Here is a 13,771-nt window from a genome sequence, read left to right on the forward strand (position 1 = left end):
CTCGCGGTGGTGGTCCACAGCCAGAAGTCCAGGTCCCTGAGAGACAAACACCAGGCCGTTGAAGGCTCTCGGTGCGGGCACGTTGCTCAACGTTGCAGCTCGACAGCAGAACGACGGGCGTGGGTGACACCAACCGAACCTGGCATGGAGTTGTCTGTCTCTCGACGGGAGTTGGATCTGCAGGAACGGGATTGTCCATCAACCTAGCTGATGCTCGCGTTACGCAAATCGCCGACCAATTTGCGGTTCCTGACGAATGCCTGCAAGCGCCCGTCATCTCTCAGACAAACGAAGCGCTTTCGAACCGCCCTTCCGTCGCTGATTCACGGGGCCCGCGCCGGGTGAGTGCGATTACGCAGAACGCGTCTCGGGTCGCCGGAGCCGCCCTGCACCCGGCCGATTCCTAATTTCCTCGTCCGATGCGATGCGCCGGGCCAGCAATAACTATGTTGGACGAAGTGCAACATGACCTGCTGTGCTTGTGCGCTCACTTCCCTATCCGGCATCTCGGGTGGGCGAGTCTGGAGGCGGTTACGGATACTCGCTCTTTCACTCCGACCTTTTTTCTCCAGAGGCGAAACAAGTGCCTGATGGTTTATCAGCGCAGCAGCTAGAAACGAGCTTGGGCGCTTTTCTGACACAATGCAGATTCAAGAAAGCAAGTCGAAGTCAAGCTGAGGCGGGCTGGACCGCCGAGGCCGATCGTATCCGAAACGGGCTCATTTAAGGCCCAGCCCCGACTCGGCCCAGCCTCACCTGAGCTGTTTCCCACGAGGACAAATCCTTGCCACTTCGTTCTTCGTCACAGCCAGCAGCGGCAGAGGAAACGGGATCCTAGCGAACCCGTCTCCCCGCATCTGCGTGCTCTTGATGACATGGGGGCGAGATGTGACGCTGGCCTAGACTTTTCTGAAGTTCCTCCGTCTCCGGCGGCAGCTACAAGGGCAAGCAAGCAAGCCCCTCAATTCTAGAACTCTGGTAGGACTTTTGGAGGCGGGCTGTGCTGTGTGGAGAATGTGAAGAGAGTCCCTATCGGCCTTGTCCGTACCCAAGCCCGAACTGCCGAATTCTGGCCACCAGCAGGGCAACGCACCGCGCATGGCAACTCATCCCACTCCATCCACCTGTATGTACGGCAGAGTGTAGGATGGAAGGGGAAAGAGAGGCGGGGGGTTACATGCAAACCGGAGTTGGTCAACCGGACCGCCAACCCAACTCCCAACCGACGCGCAACCCGGCTTACAACGCAACACCATCCCGCTGCCCCCCCCAGCTGCCGATCATCGCCATTCTCTCGTGGAAGATGGATCCTAGAATCGGGTCCGGTCTCGCCTTGCGTGCGTTGGAACTTTGCTAGGCTGGAGACACGGCTGGCACACACCATGCAGGTGTGGGGAGGACAAGACATGACCAACGCTCAGAGGGGGGCAGCGAAGCGTGTGCGTGTGAGTGGCGTAAGTGCGGGACGAGACCGAGACATTGGGGAACTGAGCTGAGGGTGTGGGTTTTGGAGCCCCGAATGGAGACGGGTAGCGAAGGGGGGCGACGGTAGATGTGGGATTTCTCATGGACGTCACACCCGGGTCGGCCCAGCAGGTCACTTCGGGGGAAACTGGCCGTCGCCGTACAGCACAGCATTGTGGGTGTGGACACACAACGACCGTGGCTTGATCTCGTGGTCACCAACGGCTTTGCAGATCATCTCTATGGTGGGATCTACCTTACATCATCGCCTGGAAGTCGCAACTCAATGGAAGGGGGAGGGAGGACGTGAGTCGCCCCCAAGTACGGGACGGTATCGTAAGCACTTTCCGTCCGACTCCGAACAGCGAGTAGAGCAACTACCGAACCTCACCTCCTCCATTCCAAAACAACCCCCCTCTCCCCCCCCCCCTCCCCCCCCAACCAGGACTCTCAACACTCACTCGCCCATCCACCCACCCCATCAAATCCACTCACTGCGCGCCCGCCACCACCAACGCATCCCGAATCTCCAGCGTCACGCGCCCGCCCTCAACACGCACCAGGCGCAGCGAGGCCAGGTCGCGCACGACCCAGTCGGGCTCGGCCGCCAGCACCTGCTCGGCCGTGTGGCTGGTGACGACGGCGAGCACCTTGCAGCCGGCGGCCTTGCCCGACCGGATCCCCGCGGGGCTGTCCTCCAGCACCAGCACCTGCGCGCCCTCACCGTCGCTGCTGACGCTGCTGCTGACCCCGAGGCGCTCCCGTCCGAGCTGGTAGCAGGCTGGGTCGGGCTTGCCGTTGGTGACGGACTCGGCGGTTACGAGGTGCGGGGGGCTGGGGAGTTGGAGGACGTTGAGCCACTGTGGTGGGGGTGGCAGTGATTAGTGTTTGTTTGTTTGGTTGGTTGGTTGGGAGTTTGTTTGTGGGGATGGGAGGGAAGGTTTGAAGGATTGGAGGTGAGTTGGAAAGGTGGGGAGTGGGTTGTTGGATGTTGCTTGCTTACCCCGGTGACGAGCGGGAGAGACCCTGATGTGACGATGGTCCAGGGGGCGGACTGGGCGATTAGGCCTTCTAGGAGGGGTCGCGCGCCCGGGATCTCGACGGCGTCGTCGCCGTATAGCTTGGGCAGCCGGCCTTCTGTTTCACGGACGTCTGTGTGGGATGGCGGGTCAGTCGTCTGAGTACTTGCCTGGCAGCCTGCCATCGGAGGAAGATGGCGACAGTGACGCGTCACCCATTTTCTGTTCGGGGGCACTCGTATCTGCGGGGGCCAAGATGGGTACTGCTACCGCGTCTCGTTCCCCTCGGCTGACGAGTGCAGTGGGGGCGAACTACTTACATTCCCAGTTCGCCTTTGCCGGGGCCAGAAGCTGAAGGGTATCTATGGTCCTCCGTCCGTGGGAAGTCCTACAGGTGAACCGGGTCAGCGCCACGTGTGCCGAGGACATGCCGGGATGCAACAACTACTCACTCTAGGATAACTTTGGGGTCAACCCCTATCTCCTTGCCGATCCTTTTAACTCACAATCGGGTTAACGACTATAAATTGCCTATCTACGGGTTGGCTACTCACGTCTCCCAGTGCTTGACGACGGCATCGGTTGAGTCGATGATGGTGCCATCCATATCAAAAAGCAGACCGTCGAAGGTGACAGCCTCGGGCGGCGCCGAGTAGGAAAGCTGTGCTGGCTCTGTGCTACCCATGGTGCTTGTCCTTTGAAGAAGTCTCGGTGTAGTAAGTTAAGGTTCTTTGCCGAGGTATCAGGGTGAGTGAGTAATGTTTGAGGGTTGGGTTGTGTTGTTGTGTCACAGTATGAATATAAGATGGATCACTTTAATCTTAACCTTTTCTATGTTTAGACAAAAGACTTTTATAATAGAGAGGAAAGAGAGAGAGGGACTAGAAACCGAACTCGGGTTTGGATCTCGGGCTGCACCGTGATCGGGCTTAGCGGATATTGTCGGAGTCTCCCTGAAGAGAGAGCCAAATTCTTTAACTCTTGACAGATTGGGCAACTCCGCCTCAACGTCTTCACCCTAACCCTTCCATTGCCAAAACGCTGAGTAACGCCCCTTTTTCGTACTGTCGGAGGCTGGGGGCGATCCAATCGGCCCGTTCTTCTGAAGAGTGGACTTCCACTCGAACGAAGCCCGGGAACCCGTGGAGCTGTTGGCCCGAATCAGTGGTTGACGAGCGGTGTGTTGAAATGCAGCGGTGGGTGGGGAGCCAGGAAACCAGAAAACCCACAAGCCGAAGGAAGAGTGAGCGAGGGGCAGTCTCGGCACTGTGGGGTGCTGCAGCGATAAGCTGTGTTATCGAGGCGGTAAGCCTTGGCAGAAACTTTTCCAAGTGCTGCAACCACAGTAATTTTTTGACGAGCAGTAGCCGAGCAGCGAAGCCTCGGAATCTGGCACATAGAAAAGAGGGTATAGCAAATTCTCAATAATGGCCGGATCAATAACCAAACCCAAGAGTTAGTCAATGATTGCCGACTCAATTCACCATTTCTAACCGCTAACAATCCCCCCACAGAGCCCAAGTCCAAGCGGACGCCCACTCGGCTGCGGCACAAGATCGAGAAGGCGTCGGCCGCGAAGCAGCGCAAGGCGAGAAAGCTCGCCAAGAAGAACCCAGAATGGCGGAGCAAATTGAAGAAGGACCCTGGCATCCCGAACCTGTTCCCCTACAAGGAGAAGCTGCTGCAACAGATCGAGGAGGACCGCATCCGGAGGAAAGAGGAGCAGCAGCGCCGTCGCGAAGCGGCCAAGGCGGCCAAGTCGACTGATGCCTCCAAGACTGGGGGCGATGAGAACATGGACGAGGACGGCATGGATGAGGAGTTCGCTGGGGAGGACGTGGATGATGTCATGGATGAGGACGATGACGACAGCGATTTTGATGAGTCCAACCCGCTGGCTGCTCTCATCGCGAGCGCGAAGAAGGCGGCGGAGAAATACGACAAGGAATTGCAGAGCGGTGACGAGATGGACGATGATGAGGACGACGAAAGCGAGGACGACGACGCTGGGGCCATTGAGGTGCAAGGCGGCGCGTCGTCGCGCAGGGCTTACGACAAGGTCTTCAAGCAAGTCGTCGAACAGGCTGATGTCGTTCTCTACGTTCTGGACGCACGCGACCCCGAGGCCACGCGGTCGCGCGACGTTGAGGGGGCAGTCATGGCGGCTGCTGGCGGCGGCAAGCGGCTCATCCTGATCCTCAACAAGGTCGATCTCATCCCGCCTCCCGTCCTGCGCGCCTGGCTCGCCCACCTGCGCCGCTTCTTCCCCACCCTCCCGCTCCGCGCGTCCAACCCGGCGCCCAACGCCCACACCTTCAACCACCGCGACATCACCGTCCAGAGCACCAGCGCCACCCTCTTCCGCGCGCTCAAGTCGTACGCCGCGTCCCGCAACCTCAAGCGCGCCATCTCCGTCGGCGTCATCGGCTACCCCAACGTCGGCAAGTCCAGCGTCATCAACGCCCTCCTCTCCCGCCTCGGCGGCAGCTCCCGCAACCAGCGCGCGGCCTGCCCCGCCGGTGCCGAAGCCGGCGTCACCACCTCGATCCGCTCCGTCAAGATCGACAACCGGCTCACGCTGCTCGACTCACCAGGTATCGTGTTCCCGTCCACCAACCCTGGCGCCTCCTCCACCTCCGCCTCCACCTTCGTCCCCAAGAACGCCACCGAAGCACACGCCCACCTAGTCCTCCTCAACGCCATCCCGCCCAAACAGATCAACGACGCCGTACCGGCCGTCACGCTCCTCCTCAAGCGCCTATCCGCCACCCCCGCGCTGATGGAGCGCATGACGCAGGTGTACGACCTGCCGCCGCTGCTGCTGAACCCGGAGAGCGGCGACGCGACGACAGATTTCCTGATCCAGGTCGCGCGCAAGCGCGGACGCCTCGGCCGCGGCGGCGTGCCCAACGTCGCCGCCGCCGCCATGACCGTCGTCACCGACTGGCGCGACGGCCGCATCCAGGGCTGGTCCGAGCCCCCCGTCGTTGGGGCCGCTGCCGCCGTTGCCGGCAAGGATGGGGTGGTGAGGATTGCGGATGAGGAGGTCATGGCGGATCAGAAGGTGATTGTGACGCAGTGGGCTGAGGAGTTTAAGCTGGAGGGGTTGTGGGGGGATGAGGCGGCGGAGGCGGAGGGGGTGAAGGAGGTGGAGATGCAATAAATTATCGGTTGTGTCCTGCCGTGTTCTATCTTTACGAGTACTATAGCTGGTTTTCAGTGGTAGGGGCGTTGCGGCGTCGAAAAAAGGGGGAGATATCGTAGATTGGGGGGACATGTTTAGCATGATAATGCGATTCGGCTTCTTTGGGAACATTGCTGTTGCTCTTATTGATTGTCCCCTAATTCCCTGTGAATCCAGCCATTCATTCACCTCTAGTCTCGCCACATTTAGCACACGTAAATAACATATCATCCATGTATCCCCCCCCCCCTTCCCTTTCCCAACTCCGCTCAATAAACGCTCACCAACTCCATCTTGACCCCCCGCTTCCCCGTCGCCTCATCCTTCTGATCCGCCACACGCACGCGCACCTTCTGGAACAGTTCCACCTCCAGCTCCCGACTCCCCGACGTGCGCAGGGTGTACGAGTCGGCGTCAAACTCAGCGGCGGGCTCCGGATCAGCGAGGTCGCGCAGGCGGATGAGGCCCTCGATGCCGAAGCGGGGCACGAGGACGACGAGGCCGTTGCTGAAGATCTTGAGCACGAAGCCGTCCTCCTCGGTGGTGGCCTTGCCGCGCAGGGCCTGGCCGACGTAGTAGGCGATGCTGGCGCGGCCGGCCAGCTGCGCGTTGCGGTGCCGCACGTTGATGTTCTTGCACACGGCCTCGAGCCGCCCGCGGCTGCGCGTCGTCGGGTGGATCGCCTCGTACCCGATGGCGGCGGCGAGTTGGCGATGGGCCATTAGGTCGGCGTACCGTCGGATGGGGGAGGTGAAGTGCGTGTAGATCTCGCTGGCTAGGCCGTAGTGGCGGAACTCGGGGTAGGCTTGCGTGCCCGAGCAGAAGTACTCGGCGGCCATCATGCAGCGCGTCGCCATGATGCGGATGAGCGTGTTGAAGAAGGGCTCCTTGGGGTCGACGCACGCGTCGAGGCTGTCGGCGAGGGCGCGGGATGACTCGACGCTCAGGTCCATGCCGCGCTTGACGCGGAGCTGGTTGGCGAGCTCGTCGAAGTTGGTTTTGGGGGGTGCGCCGTGGCGGCGGAGGATGGCCGTCTGCGGGAAGGCCTCGTGAATCTTGCGGGCCACGCTGACGTTGGCGAGAAGCATGAACTCTTCGACTAGGGACATGGTGTCGAGGAGCACCTTGGTCTTCACGTCGATCGGGTCCGAGGTTTCTGACTCCATCTGCACCTTGACCTCGGGCGACGACAGGCTCAGTGCGCCGGCATCGAGGCGTTTTTGTTTCAACTTCTTGGACAACGCGAGCAGTGTCCGGATGCTCGTGGTGAGCTCGTCATTCTGCGAGTTGTCGTCGACCCTGAGCTGTGCCTGTTCGTAGCTGAATGCCTCGCGAGACTTGATGACCGACTTAGTGAACCTCACATTGACAATATCGGCGTCGGGTGATAGCTCCCAGAGAACGGAGAAGGCGTAGCGCTCCACGTAGGGCTTCAGGGAGCACAGATCCGTACCCAGAAGCATCGGAAGCATGTCGATACGCTTGTCCACCATGTACACGGTGGTACCGCGAATGCTTGCTTCGGCATCCATGGCGTTGTTCGGCTTGACGAAATGCGAGACGTCGGCGATATGGACCCCAACCTCGGTATTCCCGTTCGGGAGTGGCCTAGAATGGAGGGCATCATCAATGTCCTGGCAGCCGACAGGGTCAATACTGCAGATGAGGAGACCTCGGAGATCCTCCCTATCTTTCCACCCTGGATCCTCCAGACTCTCAGGCACCTTCCAGTCGTGACCCTCCTTCGGCAGACAATCAAGAACCGTTTTGGGGAACGGTCGGTACTGTACGTCATACTCTAGAAGCAGCGCTTCTGTCTCGGCCGCCTTGGTTTCTAGCTCACCGAGCGACCGAACGAAATGGCCAGTAGGGTGCCGGGAGCCGCGATCCCAGCCATCGATAGCGATAAGAATGCGTTTTCCCACCAGCTCGGCCACTTGGCGCGTGCGTAGACGGATCCTCGGGATTTTCTTGTCCATGGGAATAACAAAAACGGTATCCTGCTTCCGCCCTTGCTGCGCCGACTGGCTGACCGATGACTGGTCGATATGGCCAACATACTGACGCCAATTCCGCTTCACCACGCCGACCACCTTCGCGGTGGGCTGAGCGTGCCCTTCGGTCGTCTTGCTGTGCGTCCGCTTCACCTCCTCCTGCAGGGCTTTGCGCTCCTTTTCCGAGACGATGTCCCCTGTCTCCTCGGCATCTGCGTTCTCATTTTTGGTGATGGCGTCCTCTTCGATCACCTGAGTGGAAGGCTCTTTCCATTGGTCCCTGGGCAACACCTCCACAACAACCACGTCACCGTCGATGGAGCGGTTGATATTTTCCCTCCCTAGAATGACCAACGGTTTCGGGAATGCCGGAACCCGAATGGAGCCCTCGAGGTAGTTGTATGGTGAAACGTTAAAGATGCCCTGATGAAGCAGGCCGGCCTTGACACCAGTCATCATCTTGGACATGGTAAAGTACTCCGGGTAGAAAGGCTCGCCGGGGCGCTTCTCCTTAATCATCTCCTGGTCCTGGTCCTCCGGAATCATGTCCAGTAGCGTGTCGGCGTCCTTGAGTTGTTTGACATACTCGGCGAGTGAACACGCAGGGATATTCTCCTGCTTGGCCTTGCGGAGGTTATCCCGATCGTTACTCAGCATAACCACCGCGGGCACTTGCTTTGACTTCGTCCGGGCCAAGTGCTGGCCATACCAGGCCACGGCCTTCCGGACCGCACGGTCGTTGCGGTCGTTCACGGACTCGCCCTCCTGGCGGGCGACGTGAGTCTCCAGACGGAACTCGTTGAAGAATACATAGAAGCGCTTCTCTTCGCTCTTGGTTAGGCTGATAAGGCGGTTGTAGAGCGGTAGGGAGCGGTTGCGGAGCTCCTCGAGGACAATCTGCAGCACGATCACATCGTAGAAGGCTGAGCTCTGCTCGAAGAGGTCCATAGCCGTGAGGAAGGCATTGGTATCTGGTACCAAGTAGTGACCCTGGCGGAAGACACTAGTGCCGGCGGGTGCCTCGGAGAGGACAAACGGGGTTGCTAGGGATGAGAGAGTTAGCGATCCATCCATCCCCCGAGTGGGAGGTCTTGCACATCCGGGGGGGTACAGGGGATGCCAGATTCGGTTACTCACGTCGGCCTGCGGCATCTCTTGGGGCGGTATCGAGACAACTTGTGCAGAGTTTTGACGAGCAGGGTATGTCTTGGCGGAGGTAGACCTCGCGAACAATCTTCTGAACTTTGCCGCTCTTTGTTGACCTCACATACACTTTACTCGAGATGTTGGCTGCGAACGGGTCCGAATCGACCGACCTCTTGAGACTCGCCATTTTTGATGAGGCGCTGGACTGTAAGATTGTAGGTATCGCAAGTTCGACCTCAAAAAGTGCTAATAAGTCGGTAGGGAGGTAGTCAGTCTCCCTGTTCTGGCTACTTTTTTTATTCGAGGTCTGCGATTGATTACCATAGCAGGAAAACGCAGGCGTCGCGTGTTGGACGAATCACTGAGAGTGCAGCGCTAAACCAGCAGCCACCTCTTATCGATAAGCCAGCACCCCGCCATCACCCCCCGTTACAAAGCTCAGCGCAAAGCTACAACCCTCGCTGAAGCTCCGAGGAGGGGGGATCAAGCTTTTCGAGGTGTGCCCACCACCTTGCTCTGGGCAAGCCGCCTGTGTGTGTGTCTGTGCAATTTGCACAAATCATGTTGCCCCAGTACCTAGCATGCCACACAGGGATCAACTCTGGCCCCTTGCTGTTCTACTGTGTGTGTACCTAGCAAGTACAGGCCATCGGTCGTCTTAAAACAACGACATGCCACATCCCATATACCATCACATATACGGGTGGAAGTAGAAAAGGTGCATGACGGAAACTTGGCCGTTGACATCGTAAACACCAGGCAAGGTAAAGCACCAAGATAAGAAAAATGCGAATCAGTATTTTATTCGTCCCCTTACCATTCAAAGTTTCTATGCCGCTGCCACTGTCACCCTTCCTTCGAAAGTCTGTGAGTTAGCCCTTTTGTCTCCTCGCATAAGGACGCTGGCAATCTACTGCTTACGCCCGCAACCCAACACCAACGAGAACCGACCGTCGTCGGCATGATCCGTACTCGGGACCACCATCGAGAGCCGCCGTAACCCGTCCCAGAAAATGCTTCAAATAAACAACGCATGCTTAGATAGAGGCAACCCCCCACCCTCGCTGGGAGGAGTCATCTGTTGGTCAGGTTTCACAAGTGATGCTTTGGAGTTGATATCTGAATAGGTAGTCATTGATTGCACATGCTGCATCAAGTGATCTGCACAAGATTCATCCGGCCGATTTTGCCAGATTGCCATCCCATGCTCGCTTCTGCAGTTGAATCTTGGGTCAAGGTGGGCCGTGGAAGCTCTTGTCAGCCTGTCGGATTCACCAGACTCGCAAATGCCATCGTTGCGTTTAATCTTTTCAATCCTAAAATAGCAGGGTCGCTCGCTTGTGGGTAAGATGGGAAAGCTCCGTGTTACTGTTAACCCACCGCTCCGCTGCCTTGCTTGCCGGGTGGGATGTGTAACCTCGACTATGGTTGTCACTCGTCTATTGAAAGGCTCCGCGCGCGCGCAAGATAGCTGCCTCCCGGCCTGAGCGGAAAGCAACGGAGTTGGGCTCTGTTCTCAGCAACTGCGCCGTGCTCCTGATGTCTTTAAACTGCTATCAGGGCAAAGCTAGCAACAAGCGAGCCATGCACAATCAAGGCACGACCTGCGAGGGTCCCGCTTCACCCATTCGAGGACGCTTGTGCGACGCCAAGTAGCACTCCGTGGGAGACCCGCTTTCCCGTCTTGTCCTGCTGCTTCAGACGTGAGACGAAAGGCTTGCAGGTTGCAGCTGCATCGGCAGGTTGGCTCGCGCATCGGCCTGCACGTCTGGTGTGGGTCTACCGCAGGCCGAGAGTCTGTCTCGTCTTCCAACACACACCGGGCAGTAACGTGCCAGTGTGATAGTGGTATCTCCGTGACCTCGCACTGCTGTGCAAAATATATTCTCCAGCGTTTCTGTGCGTGTCGTCAGTTGCGGCACAGCAAGGGCTGCCTACCACCCGGCTTGCTCCTCCTTTTCCCCAGATCTTCGAGGTCGATCAACAGCATTCCGATATCAAGATGATGCAGGGTTGGAGGCCGTCCCGTGCGCGTGATGGATGTTGGTTGCATCTTAGCGCCTGTTGGGTCTCCAGACCCAACAACGTTTCCCTGGAAAGACCCGGCCTTGGTTCTGGGCTCGAACAGGGTTGAGAAACAGAAGAATGTGGTAAGGCTGGTGTACCGCGGAGATTGGGTGGCACGGGAAGCGGCCGGGTGTGGGAGCGCCGATCCATGGACCTGGCCATGGGGCGATGGGGGTGTTTCCCATGGCACCATGGTGTGGTCTCCTCGACGGCAGCTTTCGGTACATGCTTGGCCCCAAGGAAGAAACAAGCCGCTCGGCAGATGGAACCTTCGGCGGGCGACTGCTTGAAGGTGAGATGGTGTCGACCAGCGGATGACTTACATGATCCCACGAAGGCGGCACGATGAGGGATGGGTGAGTACATGCCTCCCGGTCGGTGGGGAAAGTCGAATTCCACGAACCCACAGCTAGGCCACGGCGAAGCGACCTCCCGGCCGGGCCACCTCCACCTGCTGCAGGAGCGGGAAGGGGCCGCCGCCAGGTGTGCTCGAATGACAGATGCAAAAGCAAGGAGGAGGGGGGGGGGAAGCGGGTGCAGCTTCAGTGACCTCTCCGACGGGCAAATCGTGGAGAAGGGTCGGATGGAACATACCTGGGGAGGTAGGCCGCCAATCTGCTGCCGATAAAATGGCCCACCCTTTCCGCGGACGGAAGAGCAGCTTGCAGCGGGCCACCGGGTCAGGGCAGGTGGGATGGGAGGCTGCGTGCTCTGCAGTGGTGTGTGGGTGTGTGCGTGATGTTCGATGGCGCCAATTTTCTCGATCCGATGCTTCGATGCCACAAAATATCGGCTTGGGTTTCTGCAAACGCCAGTTAATTGGTGAGTGAATCGAGACCGGCGAGAGAGACTGCAGGCCGGAGAGGTTCTGGAAAACGGAGATGGCTTGACATTTCTGGGGGATGTGAGACTTGTCTTTCCCCCGCAGTCCAACGAGAAGAGCAGAAGAGAGAGAAGGGGTGTGGTTCGATCGAAGTGAACTGGGCACTTTCATGATTTGCATGAAAGTGGTCCGTGTGTCAGCGCAGCTGCAGTTCAGAAGCCAATCGCGCTCGACAAAAACCCAAGCGCCAAGTTCCACCCGGTCACTCGCTTCCACCCCGGTCTAGTCTTGTCTTGCGCCCCACCTGTCACCCCTCCCACCTCATGGCCAAGCTCTGGAGTCTTTCCGCCCCCTGCTGCATGCCGTCGAGCACACCATCTTGTTCGCTATCCATGCTCTCCCCAGATTCCTCAAGGTTGGAAAGAATCGACACGCGCTAGGCGTGCTATTTCCGCGTCACATGGCGCGCGACGTTGCGTTTTGTCGAGAAGGCTGATTCAGTTTGAGTTTCTCAGGAGTCATGAGAAAGCCCGTTACGCCCGTGTGGTAACATGGCTTGCCTGTTAAACTAGCCGCGTCTTTAAACCAAACGCGGGGTCTGATATCGAATTCCGGAAAGAGGAACCGCCCGCATCATGGCATGCCAAGATGTGTGTGAATCTGATTCGCGCTCCGCCTCATTTCGCAAGACTCAGTGGCTGGCCCTGTCGCGTTGCCTTGCGCGTCTTGATCGCGCGGCCAGCAGGAACCCCGCGTTTGCTCCAAGGCCAACCGACCACCCAGCACATTCCCACCAGGAAAGGCGGTCCGAACACGAGAAATATCTCACAGGTTCTGACTCGAGACCGGCGAGTTGGGGGCAAGCCGAGAGTAAGCCTGAAATTTGAACGCGGTTTGCTCGGTCAAAATCCAGTCGCCTCGGGAGATCCGGGTCGTTGTCACTCTCATTGACCGCGTCTCCCGCCGCTGACCCAAAGCGAGGGATCGCGCAGTTTCAGCCGTGGCGTCATCCGCGCTCCGGATCGCCGGGCAGCCGGCCAATCAAACTCGCATGGGCAAGACAATATTGGCAGCTGACGAACCGCGGCGGGCCTGGATGGCGAGCGAAAATCGAGCTCGCCTCCCTGTCTGCAAGTCTCCAAGATCCGTACAACGGCAGCTTCATATCGCTTCCGTCCTCTGCGGAAGCAGGCAAGGCAGGCGAAGGGCCGACACAGTTGACCATAACGGTTGCCGAATGCGTGGGGTTCGATGTGGAGATACTGAGACATACAGCTCGCAATCCGGCTCGCTTCGCCGTGATCTTTCATGTGACAGATAGTGACTTTCGACCTGTCGGGTCCGGCTGCAGGCTGACCTCATCTTGAACGGCATGCGGTGCGACAAGGCTTGCGCATGACTCCAAGTAAGCCGATTTATCGACTCCGCGTGCGCGGAAAAGACGCGCTGCCTCCTTCGTTGGGAGTAAACTGATAATGGGATCCTATCCAAGAAACTCGGGGTCGAGCAAGCATCAGCGGGGGAGAAAAAAAAAAAAAAGGAAAAAAGACAGAGGAAAAAAGACGGGAGCTCCAGATCAAACATTTCCCAAAGCTGTGTCCGGAGGGCAGGAGGGGTATTCCTATCGGGAAATTCCTGGGAAGCAAGGGGTTGACGGCTATCGGACGACCTGATTGGATGCGGTCCAGGCGCCGACCCCATGCTCAGCTTCGTTGTGTCTCTCAGAGGTGCTTTCCTTTCCAAGTTCCAACGACTGGACACACAGCCTGTGTAACTGAGATGATTGGAATGGAGCTTGAATACCCAGACTAACTAAAATATTCGCGATAGTGGGAGTCAGTCCACACCAAGGTGGCATCGAATTTTCCATTCAACTTCAATTCCAGAAGCCAGCAAAAATCCCCGATTAGACGACTTTCCCCTTGTCCGCCAGCCTTACGCATCCCCTCTACATATATGTACATGCGCACATACATCAGGTATCGACAAACATACAAGTACTTTCCCGGCCTGCAGACAGCCGACAACGCTCGCCGGGGTAATCTCGAGGCCGCCTGCCTGCACAGCCGCTGCG

The 13,771-nt window shown here is 58.3% G+C and overlaps 3 protein-coding genes across 3 annotated transcripts; 1 reads left to right on the top strand and 2 right to left on the bottom strand.

Annotated features, from left to right (window-relative positions):
• Positions 1–1,557: 1,557 nt before the first annotated feature.
• On the bottom strand, positions 1,558–3,168 carry F5144DRAFT_636428 (HAD-like domain-containing protein; the record flags this gene model as incomplete). The annotated part of the gene is made up of 5 exons (XM_066792633.1): positions 1,558–2,324; positions 2,468–2,661; positions 2,804–2,871; positions 2,936–2,977; positions 3,038–3,168. The coding sequence occupies 5 exons, from the start codon at positions 3,166–3,168 to the stop codon at positions 1,956–1,958; spliced, it is 804 nt and encodes a 267-aa protein (XP_066648310.1). The 3' UTR covers positions 1,558–1,955.
• Positions 3,169–3,910: 742 nt separating this feature from the next.
• On the top strand, positions 3,911–5,646 carry F5144DRAFT_588614 (P-loop containing nucleoside triphosphate hydrolase protein; the record flags this gene model as incomplete). Its single annotated transcript, XM_066789949.1, has 2 exons — positions 3,911–3,938; positions 3,998–5,646. 2 exons carry the CDS (start codon positions 3,911–3,913, stop codon positions 5,644–5,646), a joined length of 1,677 nt encoding a protein of 558 aa, XP_066648311.1.
• Positions 5,647–5,936: 290 nt separating this feature from the next.
• On the bottom strand, positions 5,937–8,994 carry F5144DRAFT_588615 (uncharacterized protein; the record flags this gene model as incomplete). The annotated part of the gene is made up of 2 exons (XM_066789950.1): positions 5,937–8,704; positions 8,799–8,994. The coding sequence occupies 2 exons, from the start codon at positions 8,992–8,994 to the stop codon at positions 5,937–5,939; spliced, it is 2,964 nt and encodes a 987-aa protein (XP_066648312.1).
• Positions 8,995–13,771: the final 4,777 nt, after the last annotated feature.

This window comes from Chaetomium tenue, assembly GCF_020726465.1.
Source record: "Chaetomium tenue strain MPI-SDFR-AT-0079 chromosome Unknown F5144scaffold_1, whole genome shotgun sequence".
Lineage (NCBI taxonomy): Eukaryota > Fungi > Ascomycota > Sordariomycetes > Sordariales > Chaetomiaceae > Chaetomium > Chaetomium tenue.